The sequence below is a fragment of the Bufo gargarizans genome, chromosome 3 (assembly GCF_014858855.1).
Source record: "Bufo gargarizans isolate SCDJY-AF-19 chromosome 3, ASM1485885v1, whole genome shotgun sequence".
Classification (NCBI taxonomy): Eukaryota; Metazoa; Chordata; class Amphibia; order Anura; family Bufonidae; genus Bufo; species Bufo gargarizans.
In genome coordinates, this window is record NC_058082.1 from 431,878,375 (window position 1) to 431,905,209 (window position 26,835).

The 26,835-nt window shown below is 45.7% G+C and overlaps 2 protein-coding genes across 3 annotated transcripts in view; one reads left to right on the plus strand and one right to left on the minus strand.

Annotated features, from left to right (window-relative positions):
• The window catches only part of DCLRE1B (DNA cross-link repair 1B), a 35,565-nt gene extending 30,410 nt beyond the window's left edge, over positions 1-5,155 (minus strand). Inside the window, exons 1-2 of the mRNA XM_044283474.1 lie at positions 5,127-5,155; positions 4,831-5,031 (exon numbers count right to left, since the gene is read on the minus strand). Of these exons, the coding sequence (XP_044139409.1) occupies positions 4,831-5,012 (182 nt within the window). The 5' untranslated portion in view covers positions 5,013-5,031; positions 5,127-5,155. The remainder of the gene's footprint in view (positions 1-4,830; positions 5,032-5,126) is intronic.
• Positions 1-26,835, plus strand: part of AP4B1 (adaptor related protein complex 4 subunit beta 1) — a 41,542-nt gene that overhangs the window by 5,304 nt on the left and 9,403 nt on the right. For both annotated transcript variants that reach the window (XM_044283472.1, XM_044283473.1), the window contains exons 2-6: positions 641-778; positions 5,249-5,473; positions 7,483-7,613; positions 16,272-16,419; positions 18,255-18,751. In XM_044283472.1, coding sequence (XP_044139407.1) covers positions 666-778; positions 5,249-5,473; positions 7,483-7,613; positions 16,272-16,419; positions 18,255-18,751 — 1,114 coding nt within the window. In that variant the 5' untranslated portion in view covers positions 641-665. The remainder of the gene's footprint in view (positions 1-640; positions 779-5,248; positions 5,474-7,482; positions 7,614-16,271; positions 16,420-18,254; positions 18,752-26,835) is intronic.

Below are 26,835 nucleotides of genomic sequence, written 5' to 3' on the forward strand. Positions count from 1 at the left end.
ATCCCTCACCTCCTGCCGGGCTGATGACATTGATCGTTTTGAGAAAGAAGTCCATCTAGTAGTATATTCCATATTATTCTTCATACTATGTACGGGGAGAGGCCATGTACTGGCTAAATCACATCCAACCAGAAGGGGATGTCATTTTATTTGAGATAATTGACTTTTGACATGGTCAAAGAAATGGAATTGCATGCATCTTTCCTTAAAGGGGTTGTCCAGGTTCAGAGCTGATCCCAGACATACCCTTATTTTCACCCAGGCAGCCCTCCTGAGGCTAGCATCGGAGCATTTCATGCTCCGATGCGCTCCCTTGCCCTGCGCTAAATCGCGCAGGACACAGGCTCTTTTGTTTATCATAACACACTACTGGGCAGAAGCTTCCGCCCGGCAGTGTGTTCGGTGACGTCATCGGCTCTGATGGGCGGGCTTTAGCGCTGCCCTAGCTGATTTACTGGTTACGGCAGCACTAAAGCCCAACCATCAGTGCCGGTGACGTCACCAGGCTTCCTAACAGCCCCATGGAGAGCCCGGTACATCACTGCAACTCCTAAAAATGCCTTTGCCCTGCGTGATTTAGCAGGACCCTTACAGTTTTCATTATTCATTAATACATTTCATGTATTCTCCTGCCCTCTAGATCGTGGACCAGGACTGTGTTCACAATGCCATACCTGGGGTCTGAAGATGCTGTGAGGGAGCTGAAGAAAGCACTTTCTAATCCTCACATCCAAGGAGACAGATTGAGATACAGGAATGTCATCCACAAGGTGATCCGGTAAGAAGACGCCACTGCCTGTGACTTGTCGCTTATTGTACAGTTAGTGAATATTCAGGTTGATAAAAATGTTTGGACATTGGAGACATTTTTGGGTATTGAAGAGACAACGTGACTACATGCCTCAGGTTTTGACCTATTACTGAATTGATTTTAGGCATTAAGCATCTATATCCCCTGAATAATAACCCCCTTAAATTTAGAGGTCCCCCAATGCTTGAAGAAGCATAGCATTCCTCCCAAACATCTAGAAGCCGGCAAGACAGACACAGTCACCACACCACTCGCCTTGGCAGAAGTGTTGCTTCATTCAGGAAGACATTTTACTGTTCATATTGCAACAGAAATAAGAAGTTACAAGTTACGGTAACTTGTGGTTGAAGACTCTGTGGCTGGGAGCACAATGCCTTATACTTAAGGGCACTTTAGGGGAGATTTATCATCTCCCGGCCCCTAAAATTGGTGTTATAACTTTTTAAAATATTGTTGCATCTCCCAGTTTTACTCCACCCTTGCCACTTTTCTGAAAGGCGTGTGGTAATGGCAGGAGGGGGCATGACCAGCAGCCGGAAGGGATACTGCAGACTTTAGAGAGGGCCGTATACTTGAATTTGGGGCAAAGACCACTAAGATTTTAGAGGTGTAGACTGAACTCTCATCCTCGGAAGGTGAAACTGAGTCCGAGGGAGGAACCAATCCTGTTACACAATTCCCCATTTTTTCATCCTTTAGGGGTAGGACAAGAGGTAGAGGGAGTAGAAGTAGGAGACCCCGCTATAGAGGTGTTTTTTTAGGGACACCACCAACAACGGCCACCTATGCACTAAGGGACAGAAAGAATCAATAAGGGGTCCACAATTATACAAGGACAGGGAGACTGACGAATTATAAATCATCAATCTCTCTGATAGACCCCTCAACCTAGCGGAAATTCAGCTCCTTAAAAAAGCCTTTCATTTGTTCCCACATGTGCATTAGACCTCTTTGAATGGGTTAAAGATTTGTCCCTCTTTGTGAGGAAACTCAAGTGGTAAAAGTTTTTTGCCACACATGGGCAACAATGTGCAGAACTAGGGATTGATATCGATGCACTACCTGATGTACGCCTTCTGGCGGACTTGATGGAGGGGGGGGGGGGGGGGGGAATATGGGTTAAGGACAATTTTCAGGTCTCAGGCTCCCATCCACAAAAAATCCACCAATGGGGGATAATACCCAATGACGGATCAGTTAAGAGTAATGGAAGATCAGGGGATAGCTAAATCCAATCTATCCAGATCGAAGACTGAGGCACTTGTGCACCCTACTTTTGCCAACCTCTACCTGGGCTGGTGGGAACGGGAGGTTGTTTTCGCGGAAGAGAGTAATAAATGGGCTGGCTACATCAGTGAGGGAAAGACGCTCGCAGGCTGCCAGCTTCCTCACCGTGCCTGCGCCGAATGCTGAATGGCGCGAGATTTCACCAGAGCACAGGGCTGGCAGACAGATGCGAGCGCTGCCTGGCCCTGTCAATCAGGACTTGGAGGGAGGCGACAAAGGTGGGAGAACGGAGCCTCTAGAGGCTAATTAGCATATTATAAAAGTTACATTTCTGGCGTAACGGGGGCATAGATAACAGTAGGAATAGTCTAGTTAGGTTTAGCTGACATTAGCACATTAGAATATCTGAATAACAGACCTCTCTTTGCTCCATATATTGTCATTTTGCGTTTCCCTGTCTACCCATATTTCGAGTACTATGTGATGAATTTCGCTGATCTTCATAGTTCTGATACCATGGTCTACTTATTTTTAAACAACCGATATAATCACCAATGATGTTTGAGTGTTTTGACTCTCCTTAGGCTCCTTTGACACCTGCGTTCAGGTGTCCGCTCGTGAGCTCCGTTTGAAGGGGCTCACAAGTGGCCCTGAACGCAGCCGTCTGGCCCTAATGCATTCTCAGTGGAGGCGGATCCACTGAGAATGCATCCGCCTGCCAGCGCTCAGCCTCCGCTCCGCTCAGTGAGCGGACACCTGAACGCTGCAAGCAGCGTTCGGGTGTCCGCCTGGCCGTGCGGAGGCGAGCGGATCCGTTCCGACTTATAATGGAAGTCAATGGGGACGGATCCGCTTGAAGATGACACCATATGGCTCAATCTTCAAGCGGATCCGTCCCCCATTGACTTTCAATGTAAAGTCTGAACGGATCCGCTCAGGCTACTTTCACACTTAGAAAATTTTTCTAAGTTCTAATGCAGACGGATCCGTTCTGAACGGAGCCACCGTCTGCATTAATATGAGCGGATCCGTTCAGAACGGATCCGATCAAACGCAGGTGTAAAAGTAGCCTTACTATGAACACCTCAGATAGCGCCATCCACAGATCCCCTCCATAACAGCGCTATCCACATATCCCCCCATAACAGTGCCATCCACAGATCCCCCATAACAGTGCCATCCACAGATCCCCCATAACAGTGCCATCCACAGATCCCCCATAACAGTGCCATTCACAATTTTTTTTTAATATGGCCTTTGAACATAATTTTTCAAGTAAAATCATATAAACCCCTTTTTTTGTCATTATGGTGTTTTTTCCCGATTAATTGAGGAAATTATCGACAACTAATCGATTATTCAAATAATCGTTAGCTGCAGCCCTATTATTATTGCATTATACTTATTTTGAGCTAAAAACGATTTTTTACAATTGGTCTTTATTAACCATATGGAATCCTTTTTTGTGTACAGAGCTGACATGCTCTACTAGCTGCCTGTGGATTTTTTGTCTTTTCCGTCAATCTAGGGAGCAGAGGGGCTCCTTATCTCTGCTCTCTGACATCTCAGTCCCTATCTTACCAATAAGAATGTATCTTAAATAAATGTTTAGGACCTCTTAGTAGTTTAGAGATAAAGGTTATTAGATGACTGGCACAAAATGAAACTGAAAGTACCAGTCACAGGCCCATTCTGACGGCCGTAGTGCTTTGTGGATCCGCAAAGCACGGATACCGGCCATGTGTGTTCCGCAATTTGTGGACCGCACATGGCTGCAGCCATAATAGAAAATGCCTATTCTTGTCCGCACTCGTGTTCTATCTTTTCTGCGGAGCCGCCTTACGGAATAAACGATGCTTGTTGTCCGCATCTTTTGAGGGCCCATAGAAATGAATGGATCCGCAGACCTTCCGCAAAATTGCGGAACGGGTGCGGATCCGTTCACACGGCCATGTGAATGAGCCCTTAGAAAAACCATTAACCCTTTGTGACTGAACAGCTCAATATTTTTAATAAATGCCAATTGAAAATGTGATTTTTAGCCAAAAGTTAATTAAATGCAATCATAAAAAAATTTACTCCTAAAGGTGTACATAGCCTTTAAAGGGGTTCTAGGTCATCAATATTAAAAGCCCAGAGAACCCCTTTAAGTCTAGTGTATTCATGAGGGGAGCGCCCCCCTCCTCACAGGAACTGACATCCTTGCGGTGCATGCAGGCAGGTGGAGCATTCTGTATATATTGTAGTCCTAAACTATGTGCCCTATGGATTCTTTTATTATTTCCATTAGCCAAATGGCACAGTATTTTAGCCAAATGGCACAGTATTTTATAGATGTTTCCATTACACAGGGCAGCATGGACTGACAACAGATAGCTGGGTCACGGATTCAATGTAGTTTAGCTTGCAAGCAAATCTGTTGCCCCTAGATGGCGCTCACCAGTCAGCAGAAGTGGTTGTCTCGTCAGTGAGTGACTGTGGAACCTGATAACTGAAATGACATTTTATTGTCAGTAAGTAGATTTACTTCTATGGAAGGTGTAGGTTTTTAGTTTCCAGCCCCTCCCTTCAGGCTGCAGTACTGACAGCACACACTTCTTTCCTGCGTTATCTGTGTAGACTATACAGCCACAATGAATACGAGCCGTCAGAGAAATGTTATAATCGATTACAGTCTCCAGGACGGGATGGTGTGCCGCCCCCTCCCCATAAATCTCAGACTATTAGGGCCATGTGTCGGCTGCGTGTCCTGGACTGACTGCATCATAGTGGGTCTATTGTACTATACTCACAGACAAGTCGGGGGGATGTGGCCTACACGAGGACCGTGTTTCCCGGACCGAGCACTGTTGTGTGAATCAGCTATTACAGTCTCCAGAAAGTGATGGTGTAGAGCCCCGTACCCGAGAGACCAGGCCGTGACGGGGGAAAAGCATCCAGAGCCTTTTCTGTATGTTCTGTATAGTGCCGCCATCTAGGCTTGTTCTGCAAAGCTAAAAAGTATAGAAAAGGGGAAATGTCCGCCAGTGTGAAAGCTAGAAGAACTCAATATGTGGGAAGTCATAAATAAAAGTGTGATCAAGCTTACTGGTGCAAAGCAAGGGTGAATTGTCTTGTCTGGCTGAGGGAAGTCTCCATAGACCCCTGCTAATCTGCATGATTCATATGTTGGATTGCACTTATGAAACCGTGTGGTGTTCTTTCTTGAAGGCACATGACCCATGGACTTGATGTATCCAGCGTCTTTATGGAGATGGTTAAAGCCAGTGCTACTGTAGATATTGTGCAGAAGAAACTGGTTTACTTATACATGTGCACCTATGCCCCTCAAAAACCCGATTTGGCTCTATTAACAATCAACACTCTATGTAAGGACTGCTCGGACCCCAACCCTATGGTGAGAGGATTGGCCCTGCGGAGTATGTGCAACCTCAGGTCAGTACTATATGCAGATTAAATCAGTATAGTGTCTGCACTGGAAGTCGTGGGGTAGGAGTTTTTCTGTACACAGTCCAACTTGGAATGCCTGGTTCCCTGGGCTGCTGCTGTACAGTTAATATTATAAAAAAAACATTTTTTACGATTTTGATAATATTGCTGGTATTTGTTCTGGAACAGCTGTCATGTGACAGCTGCTTGATCTAAAGACCCCCAGAACAGATCTGACATCATCAGGGGTCTTGCCCCATTAACTTGGGTGCTGTGGCAGCTCCAGGTTTCTTTGCATGTTGAAAAAAATGAGTTTGAATGTGAAAGATGTATTTTTTCTCACATGCTAAGATTCTGGGGGTAGATTTACTAATCAAAATAGGCAAATTTTCTGCGAGAGAGATGAGTCGGAGACTTGTGGCCTCACCCTCCTGCCCATGACTGACAGGTTTCTCTCATGTTAGGCATGGGAAAGAAACCTGGCAGTAGGGTGGGGACACAAGTCTCATCAAACCCATCGTCTCGCTGGCACGCAGTGCAAAGTTCGCCTTGTCAGTACTGTAATAGCGCAGAAGTGACAGCCCACTGAAATCTGCAGATCTGTCACTGTGCTCTACTGCCCTCAGCGAGGTTAGCATAGTAAAGGTCACAGGTTCCCTTTAAAGAGGCACTGAATTTTTTATCCAGCATCAGCCACTGTGATACATTTGGCTCCTCTTTAGGATACTTTCACACTAGCGCCATTCTTTTCCGGCATTGAGTTCCGTCCTAGGGGCTCAATACCGGAAAAGAACTGATTAGTTTTATCCCCATGCATTCTGAATGGAGAGCAAATCCGTTCAGGATGCATAAGGATGACTTCAGGTCAGTCTTTTTGCCTTTTCAGGATAGAGATAATACCGCAGCTTGCTGCGGTTTTATCTCCGTCCAAAATTCCAGAACACTTGCCTGAATGCCGGATCCAGCATTTTTTCCCATTGAAATGCATTAATTCCGGATCCGGCCCCTAGTGTTCCAGCAGAACAGATCAGTTTTTGCGGTCTGCACATGCTCAGAACGCTAAAAAAAATATATATAAAAAAAAAATTCCGGATCCGTTTTTCCAGATGACACACGGGAGAGACGGATCCAGCATTTCAATGCATTTGTCAGACGGATCAGGATCCTGATCCATCTGACAAATGCCATCAGTTGGCATATGTTTTGACGGATCCGGCAGGCAGTTCCGGCGACAGAACTTCCTGCCGGAATCCTCTGCCGCAAGTGTGAGAGTACCCTTAGTCTGTCTAGTCTAAGTTTACACTGTCTGAATCATAGACAGGATCACCAGATCTACCTTAGAAGGAAAAGGTTTTGGGGGCTTTAGTAATATGCAGGAGTTAAATGAGTTGTTAAGTTCTTGTCACTTCAGCACTTGGATGCATCCTGTTCAGTGTGACAACTTCTGGAATACTGCTTTCATAAAGCAAAAATATTCATGTGCAGGGGACTCTGAAATTACTTACGGTAAATATTATCGGTACTTTTATTAAAATATAATCCCAAATACCTTTCATTAGTTCTACTGGCTCTATTTGTCTGGGGAGCAATCATCAGGCCGCCATCCTATCAATCACTGACAAGCAGAGCAGAGAGAAGGCTGAGGCAGCTCTTTAGCTCAGTGTTGTGAAGTAACTTGTCCTCCTGTGATTAGGACAGGTTTTGTGTGTACTAATATGACGGTGGCTATTTTATTTCTCCTGATGGTTCTCCCATGACAAAACGAGCCATATAACGAATGAAAGGTTTTTGGGAATAAACTTAACAAAGTAATATTTAAGTATTTTAATTTTCTTTATTCCCTGAGAACCCCTTTAAGCTGTAAAGGAGGAAGCATCAAAAATTCTACAACAGATATCTTACTGAAGTCCAAATATAAGCATTCTCATTCAGCGTCTACCCCACTAAACACATCAGAGAGATTTGTGTTGTATTTTGTGACTTCTTTTTTACCTTGTTTATTTGTCCTCACTCAGAATGCCAGGTATCCAGGAGTACATACAACAGCCTGTTCAGAATGGACTGCGAGACAAAGCATCCTATGTAAGGAGAGTGGCAGTCCTGGGATGTGCCAAAATGTATCGGCAACAATCGGATGTGGAAATTGGTACGGCATGAGTGTCGATTAATCAGTTCTTCATGCTCACAAAACAGGAAAACTTCCCTGACCAGAGTATTTTAAAGGGGTTGTCCAGGATTTTTTTTAATCTCCCCCCAATGATAATTGTGAAGAGATCTGCTCCTTGATGTACCATAGCTCCCAGGCCTTCTGCATCACACTACATTGTCCCTGCCTGTCATGTTCCACACATGGCCCCATTCACGTGGAACTTGATAGATCATCACTATCATCTTATTCATTCCTGTCTCTTACTGCTCACACTGCCTCTGCAAAGTCATTGTGACTTTCATCCTCTGGTTACCTCTCTGGACATACTGTATCTATCATTCCCAAGCTGGACTGTGCTTCTTAGTATATGTCCAGCAAAGAGGCCACAGAATAAAAGCCTGAGGGCTTACTTTGCAGAGGCAGTGTGTGCCATGAGAGACAGGAACAGAAACCTGATGACCTGTGAGCTTTATGTAATCAAGGAGCATGCCTACAGAGTCAAGGACCTGCCCCTACTTGCTCAAATCTGTCCGCTCGTACCATTGTGGGACACAGAAGACCATGGGTATAGCTGCTTCCACTAGGAGGCGACACTAAGCAAAAAAAAGTGTTAGCTCCTCCCCTCAGCTATACCCCTCCTGCAGACACAGAGCTAATCAGTTTTATCTTAGTGTCCGTAGGAAGTAGACCTCCCTGCTTTGTAGGTCTGCTGCTTTTTTCATTTTTCTCTTTTTCTTTCCTTTAGCTGGGCTGCTGGCAGTCTCCAAGCTGCCTGCGTTACCACCCAAGAGACGAGAGTCCAGGGGGTCCCCAAGCCCGCTGCTCGTTCCCGGTCTCCAGAAGGCAAGGAGGACCAGAGGTTCCTAAAGCCTCTGTATCCCGCCAGCTTTCGGGTCACCAGGTCCGGCCTCCGCTAAGTCCCCTCTGTTACCGCTGTAGCTACCCTCACCAAGGGGTAACACACCGAAGTTGGTGACCCGGCTGGAGCCAGGGGGGCAGAAAACGCCAGATGGGTGAGTATTCTCTCAGTCCCCAAAGCCCCATTCCTCCTCCCTCCCCCTTCTCAGGTTTTCCCATTTTGAATATTACCCTTGGAGGCCTGCTTACCTTCCCCTGAGGCCTCAGTTTCGGCAGGCGTCCCTCCCCCGGCGGGCGGGTATGGGGGGGGGGGGAGGTTAGACATCATGTAAGGCCACCTTCTGCTTATTCCCAGCGTTCCGGTCCATGTCTTCCGCCAGGGCTGCTGGTAATCGAGGCCCCAGCTTCTCTGCGGCCTACCCCCCCATCCAGCTACTGTGGCAGTTCCCTAGCTCCCGGCGGCTTATTGTCCGGCTGGGGTATGTCGCAGGTTTGCTCTCCTGCTCCCTCCCTGCGTTACTGCCCCAACCGGAAGTCCCCCTGTACGCGAGGCCCCGGCTCTGTGCCCTACATAGGCCTTATCTTCAAAACAGTTTTGGGGGCGGGTACTGTTCTATCAGAGCGCGAAATTTCCATTTCTTCCTTCCACCAGCAGCCAATAAGCTCCGCCCCCTGGGCTTAACCTTTTCCTTGCTTTCAATTCTACTGCGCTGGGCAAAATGCTTACTGTACTCGAGACAGCTGGGGGTTTAGATTTGATCTGTATGTAATTAAAAACTATATATATTATTAACCCTTGGAGCTATCTGGTCCTGTTCTGGACCTAGTTACCTCTACAGCTGGATGGTTGCACTACCGCTGGAAACATATGTCCGGTAGCGCTACTTTCCTTCCATAAGTGGCAGTTTTGCACTATCGCTGAATACCGCATTCCCTGTAGTTCCTTAGGCAAAGTCGTTTCACTACTACTGGATTCTGTAGGTCCTGTCACATTCCCCTCCTTCCTTAGGTGGAATATGTGCGCTTACTACTGGATGCTGTACAGCCTGTAGCATTACCCTCCTTCCATAGGTGGAGTAATTGCACTTGCGCTGGATACCGTACATCCTATAGCATTACCCTCCTTTCATAGGTGGAGTAATTTCACTTGCACCGGACACTGTACAGCCTGTAGCATTACCCTCCTTCCATAGGCGGAGTAATTGCACTTACACTGGATACCGTACAGCCTGTAGCATTACCCTCCTTCCATAGGTGGAGTAATTGCACTTGCATTGGACACTGTACAGCCTGTAGCATTACCCTCCTTCCATAGGTGGAGTAATTGCACTTGCGCTGGATACCGTACATCCTGTAGCATTACCCTCCTTTCATAGGTGGAGTAATTTCACTTGCACCGGACACTGTACAGCCTGTAGCATTACCCTCCTTCCATAGGCGGAGTAATTGCACTTGCATTAGACACTGTACAGCCTGTAGCATTACCCTCCTTCCATAGGCGGAGTAATTGCACTTACACTGGATACCGTACAGCCTGTAGCATTACCCTCCTTCCATAGGCGGAGTAATTGCACTTACACTGGACGCTGTACTGCCTGTAGCATTACCCTCCTTCCATAGGTGGAGTAATTGCACTTGCATTGGACACTGTACAGCCTGTAGCATTACCCTCCTTCCATAGGCGGAGTAATTGCCCTTGCACTGGATACCATTCAGCCTGTAGCATTACCCTCCTTCCATAGGCGGAGTAATTGCACTTACACTGGACGCTGTACTGCCTGTAGCATTACCCTCCTTCCATAGGCGGAGTAATTGCACTTACACTGGATACCGTACAGCCTGTAGCATTACCCTCCTTCCATAGGCGGAGTAATTGCACTTACACTGGACGCTGTACTGCCTGTAGCATTACCCTCCTTCCATAGGTGGAGTAATTGCACTTGCATTGGACACTGTACAGCCTGTAGCATTACCCTCCTTCCATAGGCGGAGTAATTGCCCTTGCACTGGATACCATTCAGCCTGTAGCATTACCCTCCTTCCATAGGCGGAGTAATTGCACTTACACTGGACGCTGTACTGCCTGTAGCATTACCCTCCTTCCATAGGCGGAGTCATTGCACTTGCACTGGATGCTGTACTGCCTGTGCTATTACCCTTCCTTCATAGGCGGAGTACATGCACTACCACTGGATGCTGTACTGCCTGTGCTATTACCCTTCCTTCATAGGCGGAGTACATGCACTACCACTGGATACTGTACAGCCCATAGCCTTGTCTTCCTTTCTGTAGGTATTTGCTCTGGTAGGCAGGGTAAGCGGTCGCAGTACTGAGGCAAGAACACGGTAGTAAAGCAAAAAGTTCAGTGTTTATTCACACGAAAGGAAAAAAGTAACACAAACACTTTGCAGAGTCCTGGTGTTAATTCACACTGCAGGAATTCCTTGTGCTATTTTACATAGCAAATGTCCACAGAACTCAAAAAACATGTCACCTGGCAATCCACAGCAGGCTTTAGGGCGCCTGGCTTCCAGCTGGCGGCTCTCATGCGGCTCCCAGAAACCCAGACTCCACTTTCACTTGGAAGAACATACCACACCTAGCTGAGCTGCTGGCTGGGCTTTTAAACCCCAGCCCAAAACCTGGCCTGGACGTGGGGAACAGCCAGCCACCCTGTTCTTTGGCTGTTCCCAATAAGAACCGGCCCGGATTGGCTTTACAGCCACACTAAGTAAAACAGTGTCAGCGAGCACTAGCTGCCGCTGACACACAAAATTTCCGGTTCTTATCTCACCGAGGCCAGGAACCTCGGTGACACGTACCTTCCGTCAATGACGGACCCCTGCGCCTTCCTACATTCCATAGACAGCGTAATGGCTCTACCACTGGATACTGTACAGCCTATCGCATTACCATCCTTCCATAGGCGGAGTAATTGCACTTCCACTGGGTACTGTACAGCGTGTAGCTTTACCCTTCTTCCATATGCAGGGTAATAGCACTTCCATTGGGTACCGTACAGTCCGTACCACTTTACCCCACCGTAATACTCCACCACTGGATTCTGTGCAACCTGTAGAATTACCCTCCTTCCGTAGGTGGGGTAATGACACTACCATTGGATACGGCACAGCCTGTAGCTTTACCCTCCTTCCATGGGCGGAGTACTTGCACTTCCATTGAGTTCCGCTCAGCCTGTAACATTACCCTCCTTTTTCAATTGATGGAGTGTTAGCACTTGCCTCTCGATTCTATTCATTCTATATTATCACTCTCTAGCGTTGTCCTCTTTCCATAGGCGGACTGTTTACACCACCACTGGATACCGGATGTCCTGTAGCATTACCCATAGTTGCACTATCACTGGATCCTATACTTCCGCTAGCATTCCTGTCCTTCCATAGTAGGAGTATTTGCACTTACTCCGGATACTGTACATTTTGTGGTATTACCCTCTTTCCATAGAGTAGTTGCACTACCCCTGGTTCCTATACAGACTATCGCATTACCCTCCTTCATTAGGCAAGATAACTGCATTTCCACCAGATACCATACGTCATGTTGCATTACCCTCTCTGCAGGTGGAGTAATTGCACTAGTACTGGTTATCATCTGTCTTTTCGGATTTCCGCCTTCTATAGGTGGATTTGCACCACAATTGCATACTGTAGATCTTGTAGCATTACCCTCCTTCCATTGGCGAAGTAGTTGCACAACTAGTAGTGCTTACACTACCAGTGGACCCGGTACATCTTGTCGGGTTCCCCTCTTTCCATCAGCGGAGTGATTCCCTACCTCTGGAAGCTGTCCATCCTATTGCATTTTCCGTCTTTCTTAGGTGGACTAATCGCTTTGACGTTGACTACCGCGACTACTCTCTTCCTTGTTGCATTGCATCCTGTTCCATGGATGGCCTATTGTTAGACTCGGTCCCTAAAGTCGTCTTATCCCCCGTCATAGGTAGTATTTTGGCTCTACTACTGGATACTGTGAGTACACCACACTATCCCCTTCCGCAGGTAGTCATTGTTTGGATTGGATTGGTGTCGGGCACCTACATGGCAGCCTCTGTCTTCCAGGTAGGACTGTAGCTGACAGGCTGTTGACTCAACACGCTAGGCGTCCATTCTCTGTCAGTAGGTGGAACGTCTGCACTGTTTGCCAGTTTCCTTCCTTCTCAAGTGGAGGATTGCACTAGCACCATTTTCTTTGTGACTACTGCTGTTTGGCCTCATTCTCAGGGAGAGCCTCTCCTCTGGCCCTAGAGACCATAGTTGGGCAGCCTTGAACTGGCCATAGATTTTATGGCTACTCCTGTTCCGAGGCTACTACTGTGTGACTCCGTCCCAGGGGGAGTATTTGTGTTTATCGTTTTTACCGTATCCCCTTTCTCCATGTGGAGTATCGGCCCTGGTGTTTTGTGTGGTATCTGCACACTATTCCTCTTTCTAGGGGTGGAACCTTCTCGCTTGTTGTAGCTGTGATTGTGCCTACATTTCCTTCTCACAGGTGGCATTGTGCTCCATGTTCTGCCATCACCGGGTGCGATACATCCTCCAGGCCTTATATGTATGGTGGCTGACAGGTACTCTTATTCCCTATAGTGCTGTCATCTGACCATACCATGACATTCTGCAGCTGGTGGGTTTGCTCACTACTCGTGGGTATTAGTGCGGTTTTCTGTGCATGGTATAACCTGCCGATTTATATGGCGCTGGCTTTGCGCCTTCTTCCCTTCACATGTAGTGCATTGCTTCTACAATCTTCTACGGTGACAGCATCAACGTTTCCTCCTTGTAGTTTTCGGTATGCACTTATTCAGTTTGCATATGTGAATTGTTTCCATAGCTCCCCTTCCTGGTTCTAGCGGTCGTACTGTCCTTGTTGTCACCCCTAAATGCTGGTTCCCTACTGAGCCGCATCAGCCTCCTCTACTTCTCCCCTTCCACAGGGCGAGTAGTTGCACTTTCACCAGATACTGTTTCTGCCTACTCGGCCAGTTTCCGTAGCCATTGAGTTCTCGTATGCCCCCTTTCTGCTGTAGAGTGCCTGCGTGGGTGGTATTGGTTCTGGTACTCATTTTTTTTCTGGGACTTGTGGCATTCGGTGTTCAAACTCCCTTCCTGGCGCAGTGTTTATGCCATCTCTGGTTCCTTTCGGTCCGTTTTGTGCGGTCCGTTTTTAGTCCTCAACAACCCCATTCTTTTCTTCTTTAGGCAGGGTTTCGCAGTGGCGGTCAACAGTGTTTCATGAGTTTACACAACCTTCATATTTTCATCCCTTTGGCCTAGGTGTTTTTTTTCTTTAGCTTCTGGTTAGGTCTGCCAGTTCAGGCAGCTTTCCATGGCGTATCTGAACGCTTCTCTCCTCTCTTGTTCTGGAATTTAAGGTCCTCCTCTACCTACCTCTACTTATCACATTGGCGTTCCCCTTGGGGAACATACTTGGGCAGCAAACCCCTTGGCTGTAGGTCTGAAGCGGAAGTTTTTACTTCCAGAGGACACTTTTTTCTGCCAGGTTACTCCCCTCCTTTTTTGTGGTTTGGTTCAGTTTTACTGCCTTGTTCCCATTGACTTTCTTTACTCCCTCAATAACTTTTTCTTGTGGGCCATTTTCATGCCTGTTGTCCAGGTTCTCTAGCCCTGCCTTGTTTGTCATGGTCCCGCTGGAGTGGTTTTCTCTTCTGGCAGCCTGTTATGGTTTTGGGGCCTTGCCTTCTGGCACCCCTACTTCGTCCCCTGAGGAAGGCAGCATTTTTGTCACATCTGCACTTCTCTGTCCCTTGATATTCAGATGTCATTTTTAGTTCATCTTCTTCCAATCAGTTTTCCACTTAGTGGTTCCCTTTTTTCTTCTCACACCATGTTGTGTCTGTTGATGGCTCTACTGTGTTTTTTTCCTGTGGTTCTGACCCATGGATATCACTTCCTCAGAAGTCTTCTGAATCCAGGCTAGGTCTCTCTCTCCTGTATCTTCTGCAGTCTCCTAAGCCGTGACTTATATTCCCTGGACTGTTCTTCTTCTGCCCAGCCGGAGCCTCTGCGTGTTCCGCCGCTCTCTGGCTGGCCTTCCTGGGAATGATTCTTCAGTGTTCCGGGCGTGTTCTCCCCTGCATTTTTGTGCGGGGCATTATGACCAGCCTTGGATTCGTTCTTTTCTTGTTCCCTCCCCATGTTACTACTCTTCAATGTCCCATGGTTTTCTGTCCCCAATGATACGAGCGAGAAAATAGGATTTTTTTGTGCTTACCTGTAAAATTATTTTCTCGCTGAGTTCATTGGGGGACACAGAACCCACCCCGTAAGTCAATTGCTGGCGCTCCTTGATGGGTCCCTCCGGTTCTTGATTTTGACCCATCTTCGCCTTTCATACTTTTAATTGTTTTCTGTTTGCTTCTCCTGGCTGCGCCTACTGCTTTTGTACAAACTAATTAGCTCAGTGTCTGCAGGAGGGATATAGCTGAGGGGAGGAGCTAACACTTTTTTTGCTTAGTGTCGCTTCCTAGTGGCAGCAGCTATACCCATGGTCTTCTGTGTCCCCCAATGAACTCAGCGAGAAAAGGATTTTACAGGTAAGCACAAAAAATACTATTATTTAAAATAACAACCAGCAGTGGAAATGAACAAACCAACTTATCATGAAGAGAGACCCCAGTAGCCAGCCTCTGTAAAGCCAGTGAAGCCCCTCATGTCCAGAAATGTCACAAGGTTAAAGGGGTTGTCTCATCATGGACAATGGGGGCATATTGCTAGGATATGCCCCCATTGTTTGATAGGTGCGGGTCCCACTGCTGTGACCCGCAGCTATATCGAGAACAAAGCCCCGCAAGGTGGAGGCTGGAGGACTCCGGTCCGGCCACTACTAAGCCGGCTCTCCATAGAAGTGAATGGGAGCGTACCACGCATGCGCGGCCCCCGCTCCCATTCATTTCTATGGGGCCAACGAAATAGCCGAGCTAGCGCTCAGCTATTTTCGCCGGCCCCATAGAAAATGAATGGAGGGCGGCTGCACATGCACAGTGCTCCCTCCTTCACTTGCGGGGCTCCGTTCTCGATATAGGTGCGGGTCCGGCGGTAAGACCCACACCTATAAGACAATAGGGGCGTATCCTAGCGATATGCCCCCATTGTCCATGATGAGACAACCCCTTTAAGCCTCATTCACACATCAGTGTTTTGGTCAGTGATTTCCATCAGTGATCATGAGCCAAAACCAGGATTAGAGCCTCCACAGACATAAGGTATAAGGGAAAGATCTGCTCCTGTTCTGTGTTTAGAGCCGCACCTGGTTTTGGCTTAAAATCACTGATGGAAATCACTGATCAACACACTGATGTGTGAATGAGGCATTAATGTAGTCTGATTCTTCATGTATCCGCCTCTATCCTGCTTCTTGCTAACCTACTCCTGACCACTGCGGAGGCATCTTGGTTAGTGCAGATCCTTACTAGTCACACAAACCTAGCTACATGTTCCTGGGGAGACTTTGGGGCTGCATTTTCTCCCAAGATTCACTGAGTAGGCAATAATATAAATGTGAGCATTGAAAATAGGAGGCGGAATGAGAGCATGCTCCACAAAGATCATCCCGCTGAGCTCACAACTTATTTGTCCACAAGCTTGTCAGGGAAAACAAGCGAATGAAGAAATTGCCCAGCCAGATTCTATTTCCAATTCTTCAGATACATATGTAGAAAGTGTGCACACGATTTAAACCTATTGTTCTCATAAAACACTTTCACTTTTGGAGTAATAAAGCACATCTATATATGCTAAACTGTGTGTAACCTTTTCTCAGATGGAGCTATTGTAAATGAATTATACAGTCTACTGCGAGACCCTGACCCTATTGTATTAGTCAACTGTTTACGGGCTCTTGAAGAAATGTTGAGAAGGGAAGGTGGAGTTGTTATCAACAAGCCCATTGCCCATCATCTGCTGAACAGGTAGATATTTCTTGCAGTTTTTAAATTATGCTGATAGAAAGTTGAGTTCATACTACTACTACTACTAACGAGGTCTGGAATACATTGACCAGTCTTTTAGCATTTCTAGTGGTGTAGTCTATTACTTATATGAAACTTGTCTCTGAAAAGGCACACACTGGGTTTCCCAGTGCAATGTGCTCCCTCTCCTCATCCAGACGGGGGCGGGCTGCTTTAACTGCTCATATCTCTGGTTTGGTACCAGCTAGAGATATGGGCTTTGTATTGGCTGAAAGCTGTCATTCCAGAATGACAGCAATATGTTCAGTACAGGGGAAGATATCACTGATTTGATTACTGTATCTTCTGGTATATTCTTGCCTGGAATGTCAGCTTTCAAACAAGACCAGTTGCATGTTTCTAGCTGCTACCATTCAGGAGATAGCAGCATCTAAAGCAGCCGTCCCCCTCCACTTTCTGCCCGAGCCCAGCTGGGGGCAGAGCAGTTAGCTACTTTTCCCACTGCCGGAGCTAGACTCGGGAAACAGTTAGGTGGTTAAATTCATTCATTTTGAGATTCTTTGTGCAGTTTTGAAATGCTGTGCTACCCACTATCTAGCTGTATCGTGTATCATATTGTTCATTCTTGATTTATGAATTTGTTTCTACATGTACTTAGTTTAGTTAGTAACTTTGCAAAATCTCTATACACATAAGAGACAAGTTGTTCCGACCCTGCGTCTGGACTAGCCGACTGTCTTTTGGGCATGTGGGTCCCTGACATATGATGGAGGTTGAGCATGTTGAAATTGAATGCCCTATCTTTGTTTTCCTCTCTTCATTGAAAACGCGTGCACACTCAGCCGAACTGAGCATGCATGTGTACATGGAGTCAGAACAAATGTGAAGGCATATAGGCAAAAAATATTAGAAGGGCTGTCCAGCTTTTGTGATTTTTTTTTTTAACAGACTCCAGTACCATTGTGTTCCTGTTGAAAATGCTGCTGAGTTCCTGCTCCCTGACTCCCTTCAGCGGTCTTCTCTTCAGGTTCCTGTCCTGTAAACTTCCTGACAGACGGGGACTTGTGCAGTGCTGCAGCCAATGACTGAAGTCAGTGGTAATATGCCCCCAAGCGGCATGTAACCCAACAGTGATGTGCTGCTTGGGGATACATCACCGCTGAGGCCTGTCAATGGCTGCAGTGACAGGTAGTAAAAGCCCACTGAAGGAAGCCAGAGAGCTGGCACAGGTGAGTATGGTTTTCCACAGGTATAACATGGTGCAGGGGCCTGTTAAAAAAGTCCCTGAAACTGGAACACTTTTAAAGGAATTTTCCAGGATATTTATATTATTGGCCTATGCTCAGGATAGGTCATCAACATGAGATTGGTGGGGGGCCTGACTCCCAGCACCCCTGCTGATCAGCTGTATGAAGAGACTACGGCACGTCTGAGGGCTTAGGCCTCTTCCTGGGCCACTAACGTCATGTTCATCGGTCACGTGGCCTGTGTGAAGCTCAGTCCCATTCAATAGGAAATACAGCCTTTATCCAATAGACTGCACTTGTAAGCTGTGAGGAGGACACGTCCTCCTCAAACATCTGATCGTGGGGGCGCCAATCTCATGTTACATTCTGAGGATAGGCCAACAATATTGAAATCCCACAAAACCCTTTTAAGGACAGATACGACTTTTATTCTTTTATTTATTTATTTTTTATGCACTTCTGGTTTTGACTTCCAAAATGGAAACTGTGGCAGCACCCTCAGCTTATTTCAGTAAACCAATGAGCAGCACAATTACTTATATCACAATGTTCCATTTACAGCACAATTCATTTTAGTTTTCTGTTTAGGATGGCTGATTTGGATCAGTGGGGACAAAGCGAAGTCTTATCATTCCTTCTGCGCTATAAACCACGGAGTGAAGAGGAGATATTTGATATACTTAACATCCTGGACAACTATTTGAAGAGCACTCACATCTGTGTGGTCATGGGAGCCTCCAAACTCTTCTTGGTTTTAGCTAAAGAGTTTCCTCATGTCCAGTCAGATGTCCTTGTCCGACTGAAAGGTCCACTACTTGCGGCCTGTACCTCTGAGAGTCGAGAGCTATGCTTTGCCGCATTGTGTCATGTCAGAGAGATCCTCCGTAGCCTGCCAGGACTTTTTAGCAACCATTACAAGATTTTTTTCTGTTCTTACAATGATCCTTATTACATCAAAAAACAGAAGATAGACATCCTGTGTGAACTGGTCAACGATGAAAATGTACACAGCATTTTAGAAGAACTTCGCGTCTGCTGCACAGATGTATCCACACAGCTTGCCCATACGGCGGTGTTTGCAATAGGTAATCATACTGGGAAGACATATGCTAAAAACATAGCTAGTTATAGGTTTCTACAAGTCATACACTGACAAAAATGGCTAACTAAAAGGGGTTCTGCAGTTTGTTTTAACTGATGATAGATCATCAACATCTGAACGGCGGGGGTACGACACCCGGGACCCCCACGGATCAGCTGTTTGAGAAGGCAGCAGCACTCCAGGAGTACCGCGGCCTTCTCACTGTTTACCGCTGGCCCAGTGACATCACGACTAGCATCAACTGGCCTGGGTGCGGCTAAGCTCCGTTCACTTGAATGGAGCTTAGCCCCGCCCAGGCCAGTTGATACTAGTTGTGACGTAACTGGGCCAGCGGTAAACAGTGAGAATGCCGCGGCGCTCCTGTAGCGCCGCTGCCCTCTCAAACAGCTAATCAGCAGGGGTCCCGAGTGTCGGACCCCCGCCGGTCAGATGCTGATGATCTATTCAGAGGATAGATCATCAGTTTAAACAAACTGCAGAACCCCTTTAAATGGGCCATGTGCTGCACGTGCGTTTCTTTTAATTTTTCCTATTCAGCGCCAAAATATAAGCCTGAATTCACACTGTGCAGTGTTTGTAAGAGGTGTCAATTGGGAGCATTTCCTGATGTATACCTCTGCTGGATGCATTTAACCCTTTCACTACCGAGCCAGGTCGATTTTTGCAAAAATCCCAGGTCGATTTTTGCAAATCTGACATGCGTCACTATATGTGCTAATAACTTTGGAACGCTTTTACTTATCCAAGCCATTCTGAGATTGTTTCTCGTGACACATTGTACTTCATATATAACGAGAGGTTTTGAGGGCACCGTCCTGCACCAGAGGTATCAGGGAACACAGTCCTGGCCTCCTCCGACCATCCAGGAAAACGGGGTGCGAAGATTAAGCAGAATATAATTGAAATCAAGATCAAAAAGATGCATCACACTCACCATCCATGTTCATGTTCACGCTTCTTTATTAGTGATAGCAGAGTTACATGCAGGGGCAGACTCACATGGAGTATAAGTTAACAGCTGTTAACTTATACTCCATGTGAGTCTGCCCCTGCATGTAACTCTGCTATCACTAATAAAGAAGCGTGAACATGAACATGGATGGTGAGTGTGATGCATCTTTTTGATCTTGATTTCAATTACATTTGTACTTCATGATAGCGATACATTTCAGTCGATATATTTCAGCTTTATTTATAAAATAATCCCAAATTTAGCAAAAATTAGGAAACATTCACAATTTTCTAAATTTTAATTTCTCTACTTTTTAAGACAGATAGTAATACCTCATAAAATAGTTATCAATCAACATTCCCCATATGTCTGCTTTATGTTGGCATCATTTTGTAAATGTCATTTTATGTTTTAGGACGTTAGAAGGCTTTGAATTTTAGAAGCAAGTTTTCAAATTTTTGCCAACATTTCCAAAACCATTTTTTTATGCACCAATTCAGTTATAAAGTGATTTTGAGGGGCTTACGTAATGGAAACCACCCATTAATTACCCAATTTTAGAAACTACACCCCTCAAATTATTCAAAACTAATGTTACAAACTTTGTTAACCCTTGAGGTGTTCCACAAGAAATTCAAAATTTCACAGATTTTTTTATGTTAATCATTTTTTTCTTGCAACACAGCAAGGGTTAACAGCAAAATAAACCTCAATATGCATTACTCTGATTCTGCAGTTTACAGAAATACCCCATATGTGGTGTTAAACTGCTTTATGGGCATGTAGCAGTGGTCAGAAGGAAAGCAAAGCCATATGGATTTTGGAGGCAGATTTTGCTATAATGGTTTTTAGGCCCCATTTTGTATTTGAAGAAACACTGATCTACCCCTACAGTGGAAACCTTCAAAAATGTACCCCATTTTGGAAACTACACCACTTAAAGAATATATTAGGGGGGTATTGAGCACTTTGACCCCCTAAGTGTTTTACGGAATTTGGAAACACTTGACTGTGAAAATGAAAAGTTTCATTTCTTCCAATAAAATATTGCTTTAGCCCCAAATGTATTATTTTCACAGGGGGTAACAAGAGAAAAAGCACCCCATAATTTGTGTCCCATTTTCCCCTGAATACGTCAACAGCCCATATGTGGTGGTAAACTGCTGTGGGGGCTCATGGCAGGATTCAGAATAGAAGGAGCACCATATGGCTTTTGCAGTACCGATTTTGATGGATTGGTTTATGGGTGCCATTGGTTTTCATTTTTTGAGGTGACGTTTTCATTGGTACCATTTTTGATCACTTGGTACTACACTTTTTGTAAGGCAAGGTGACCCAAAAATTGCTGTTTTGGCATCGTTTTCTTTATAGCATTCACCTAAAGGGCCATCTCACGTGATATTTTATAGAGCAGGTTGTTACGGATGCGGCGATACCCAATGTGTCTATTATTTTTTTTTTTTTATGTTTTACACAGTGAAAGCCTTTTTGAACAGAATAAAATCTTGTTTTTGTGTTGCCATTTTCTGAGAGCCATTATTTTTTTATATTTTGGGCGATTCTCTTTGGTAGGGGCTTCTTTTTTTGCGGGATGAGATGATGGTTTGATTGGTACCATTTTGCGGTACATAAGACTTTTTGTTCACTTGGTATTACACTTTTTGTGAGGCAGGGTGTCCAGAAAAAAGTTTTTTGGGCACAGTTTTTTATTTTAATTTTTTTTTGATGGCGTTCACCTGAAGGGGTGGATTATATGATATTTTTGTAGAGCCGGTCGATGCGGACACGGCAATACCTAATATTTCTACTTTTCTTCTTTTTTTTTTTCCCCTATTTTCTGCATTTTTTTTACTTTATTTTGGGAAAAAGATGCTTTTTTTTTTTTTACTTGAAACTTGCAATTTTTTTGAAAAACTTTATAAAATTTTTTTAACTTTTTTTTTTTTCCCACTCTGGGACTTCAACTTTTGGGGGTCTGATCCCCTGTACAATGCATAACAATACTACCGTATTGTAATGGATTCGCTGTAAGTGTATTACCAGTGTAATACATTTACAGCTTCCTGCCTGTGAGATCCAGGGGGCTGCATCTCACAGGCTGACAGGGAAGGCAGCCACAATGCCTAAGGAAGGCATCAGGTTGCCGTCCAAGCCTTCGGGTCCCCGTCACAGCAGCGCGGGGACCCGATGGGTGCTCCCTCCCTGCACGGACATCGCACATGCCGCGGTCAGCATGGACCGCGGCACATTTAGGGTAATGCGCCGGCATCAGTGTTTTCACCGATGCCGGCGCATAGAGCAGGGGTCCGGCTATCAGTCACTGCTGGACCCCTGCAGCTGATCGGGTGGGCGCTGCTCCCTCACCTGCCCGATCAGCGCGCAGTATTACTACGGCGCTGGTATTTAAGCCAGAGCAGCTTAAAGGGGTTGTCCAGGTTCAGAGCTGAACCTGGACATCCCTCCATTTTCACCCCGGCAGCCCCCCTGACATGAGCATCGGAGCAGTTCATGCTCCGATGCTCTCCTTTGCCCTGCGCTAAATCGCGCAGGGCAAAGGCATTTTTCTGAGTTCCGGTGACGTACCGGGGCTCTCTATGGGGCTGACAGGAACCCCGGTGACGTCACCGGCACTGATGGGCGGGATTTGGCTCTGCCCTAGCCAGTAAAACGGCTAGGGCAGAGCTAAAGCCCGCCCCTCAGAGCCGGTGACGTCACCGAACACACTGCTGGGCGGAAGTTACCGCCCGGCAGTGTGTTATTGTAAACACAAGAGCCTGTGCCCTGCGCGATCTAGCGCAGGGCATGGGAGCGCATCGGAGCATGAGATGCTCCGATGCCAGGCTCAGGGGGGCTGCCGGGGTGAAAATAAGGGTATGTCCGGGTTCAGCTCTGAACCCGGACAACCCCTTTAACGTCTGCCAAAAATGCATGCTGATGTTTACCAGTGTAAAAAAGGCCTACAGGACGCTCTTTTGGACTTCGTTATGTGAGTGGGGTCCTAGGAATTATGGGGGAGATTTATGAAACTGGTGTAGAGGAAAACTGTCTTAGTTGCCCATAGCAACCAATCAGATTCCATATTTCATTTTTCAGAGCTGCTTTGGAAATTGAAAGGTGAAATCTTATTGGTTGCTGTGGGCAACTAAGCCAGTTTTCCTTTACACCTGTTTTAACCACTTCAACCCCGCTAGCTAAAACCCCCTTCATGACCAGGCCACTTTTTACACTTCTGCACTACACTACTTTCACCGTTTATCGCTCGGTCATGCAACTTACCACCCAAATGAATTTTACCTCCTTTTCTTCTCACTAATAGAGCTTTCATTTGGTGGTATTTTATTGCTGCTGACATTTTAACTTTTTTTTGTTATTAATCGAAATTTAACGATTTTTTTGCAAAAAAATGAAATTTTTCACTTTCAGCTGTAAATTTTTGCAAAAAAAACGACATCCATATATAAATTTTTCGTTAAATTTATTGTTCTACATGTCTTTGATAAAAAAAAAAATGTTTGGGTAAAAGTTATAGCGTTTACAAACTGGTAAATGGTACAAAAATGTGAATTTCCGCTTTTTGAAGCAGCTCTGACTTTCTGAGCACCTGTCATGTTTCCTGAGGTTCCTCAATGCCCAGACAGTAGAAAAACCCCACAAATGACCCCATTTCGGAAAGTAGACACCCTAAGGTATTCGCTGATGGGCATAGTGAGTTCATAGAACTTTTTATTTTTTGTCACAAGTTAGCGGAAAATGATGATTTTTATCAAGTCTCATATTACACTAACTTGCGACAAAAAATAAAAGATTCTAGGAACTCGCCATGCCCCTCACGGAATACCTTGGGGTGTCTTCTTTCCAAAATGGGGTCACTTGTGGGGTAGTTATACTGCCCTGGCAATTTAGGGGCCCATATGTGTGAGAAGTACTTTGCAATCAAAATGTGTAAAAAATGGCCTGCGAAATCTGAAAGGTGCACTTTGGAATGTGTGCCCCTTTGCCCACCTTGGCTGCAAAAAAGTGTCACACATCTGGTATCGCCGTACTCGGGAGAAGTTGGGGAATGTGTTTTGGGGTGTCATTTTACATATACCCATGCTAGGTGAGAGTAATATCTTGGCAAAAGACAACTTTTCCCATTTTTTTTGTACAAAGTTGGCATTTGACCAAGATATTTTTCTCACCCAGCATGGGTATATGTAAAATGACACCCCAAAACACATTCCCCAACTTTTCCTGAGTACGGCGATACCACATGTGTCACACTTTTTTGCAGCCTAGATGCGCAAAGGTGCCCAAATTCCTTTTAGGAGGGCATTTTTAGACATTTGGATCCCAGACTTCTTCTCACACTTTCGGGCCCCTAAAAAGCCAGGGCAGTATAAATACCCCACATGTGACCCCACTTTGGAAAGAAGACACCCCAAGGTATTCAATGAGGGGCCTGGCGAGTTCATCGAATTTTTTTTTTTTGCATAATTTAGCGGAAATTGATTTTTTTTTTTGTTTTTTTCTCACAAAGTCTCACTTTCCGCTAACTTAGGACAAAAATTTCAATCTTTCATGGACTCAATATGCCCCTCACGGAATACCTTGGGGTGTCTTCTTTCCGAAATGGGGTCACATGTGGGGTATTTATACTGCCCTGGCTTTTTAGGGGCCCTAAAGCGTGAGAAGAAGTCTGGAATATAAATGTCTAAAAATGTTTACGCATTTGGATTCCGTTAGGGGTATGGTGAGTTCATGTGAGATTTTATTTTTTGACACAAGTTAGTGGAATATGAAACTTAGTAAGAAAAAAAATATGTATTTCCGCTAACTTCGGCCAAAAAAATGTCTGAATGGAGCCTTACAGGAAGGGTGATCAATGATAGGGGGGTGATCAATGACAGGGGGGTGATCACCCATATAGACTCCCTGATCACCCCCCTGTCATTGATCACCCCCCCGGTAAGGCTCCATTCAGACGTCCATATGATTTTTACGGATACATGGATCGGATCCGCAAAACACATGCGGACGTCTGAATGGAGCCTTACAGGGGGGTGATCAATGACAGGGGGTGATCAGGGAGTGTATATGGGTGATCACCCCCCTGTCATTGATCACCCCCCTGTAAGGCTCCATTCAGACGTCCGAATGATTTTTACGGATCCATGGATACATGGATCGGATCCGCAAAACACATGCGGACGTCTGAATGGAGCCTTACAGGGGGGTGATCAATGACAGGGGGTGATCAGGGAGTGTATATGGGTGATCACCCCTCTGTCATTGATCACCCCCCCTGTAAGGCTCCATTCAGACGTCCGCATGTGTTTCGCGGATCCGATCCATGGATCCGTAAAAATCATACGGACGTCTGAATGGAGCCTTACAGGGGGGTGATCAATGAAAGGGGGTGATCAGGGAATCTATATGGGTGATCACCCGCCTGTCATTGATCACCCCCCTGTCAGGCTCCATTCAGACGTCCGTATGTGTTTTGCGGATCCGATCCATGTATCCGTGGATCCGTAAAAATCATACGGACGTCTGAACGGAGCCTGACAGGGGGGTGATCAATGACAGGGGGGTGATCAGGGAGTTTATATGGGGTGATCAGGGGTTCATAAGGGGTTAATAAGTGATGGGGGGGTGTAGTGTAGTGTAGTGTTTGGTGCGACTTTACTGAGCTACCTGTGTCCTCTGGTGGTCGATCCAAACAAAAGGGACCACCAGAGGACCAGGTAGCAGGTATATTAGACGCTGTTATCAAAACAGCGTCTAATATACCTGTTAGGGGTTAAAAAAAATCACATCTCCAGCCTGCCAGCGAGCGATCGCCGCTGGCAGGCTGGAGATCCACTCGCTTACCTTCTGTTCCTGTGAGCGCGCGCGCCTGTGTGCGCTCGTTCACAGGAAATCTCGGCCCTCGCGAGATGACGCGTATATGCGTCGCTGAGCGCAGGGCTGCCACCTCTGGACCGCACATCTGAAATAGGCGGTCCGGAGGCGGTTAATAAATCTACCCTTAAAGGAGGTATGAACTATGAGTTTTCCTAATGCATACAGCAAACACAGTGTGAATTTCCTCTAGTCATTCTTTTAAATATTTCTCACCTTATCTAGGAAGTTTATTATCTCACTTCAGCAAAAATAATTTATCATGTACAGAAAGTTAATACAAAACACTTACTAATGTATTGTTATTATCCATATTGCCTCCTTTGCTGGCTGGATTCATTTTCCCATCACAATATACACGGCTTGTTTGCATGGTTACGACCACTCTGCAATCCATCAGTGGTGGTCGTTCTTGCACACTATATGAGAAAACACTAGCCTATACACACTACCACAGTCCCAGCCACCAGAGAGGATGGTACTTTTTTCTATAGTTTGCAAACATGACCACCACTGATGGATTGCAGGGTGGTCTGTAACCATTGAAACGAGCAGTGTATAATGTGATGGGAAAATGAATCCAGCCAGCAAAGGATACAACATGGACAATCACAATACATTAGTAAGTGGCTTGTATTAGCTTTCTCTACATCAGGGGTGCACAACGTTTCCTGGTTGGGGGCCACATTGCCAGACTGAACAAATGACGAGGGCCGAAATTAAAATTTAGACATGTATAAACAACTGAAATATTGCACTTATGGCATATTGAACACACATTATATACTATTAATGTCTAGCTACACTTCCAGGACTCCCATCTAATGGCAGAAATACATGAAAAATACATGTGAGCAGCCACCAGACATAGGCATACATGTCTGTTACCAGATGGTTGGGGGCCGCACAGAATGGTATCAAGGGCCGCATGTGGCCCCCGGGCCGCAGGTTGTGCACCTCTGCTCTACATGATACAGTCCTGATCAAAAGTTTAAGACCACTTGAAAAATGGCTAAAAATCATATTTAGCATGGCTGGATCTTAACAAGGTTCCAAGTAGAGCTTCAACATGCAACAAGAAGAAATGGGAGTGAGACAAATGATCAGGACTGTATATGCCACTTGCTGAAGTGACACCTGTTTCTTTTATTTTCATTTTATATAGAAAAAAAACGATATGTCTATATGTAATATTATATAGTATATCAGAGATTGAATCACAGAGATATTGT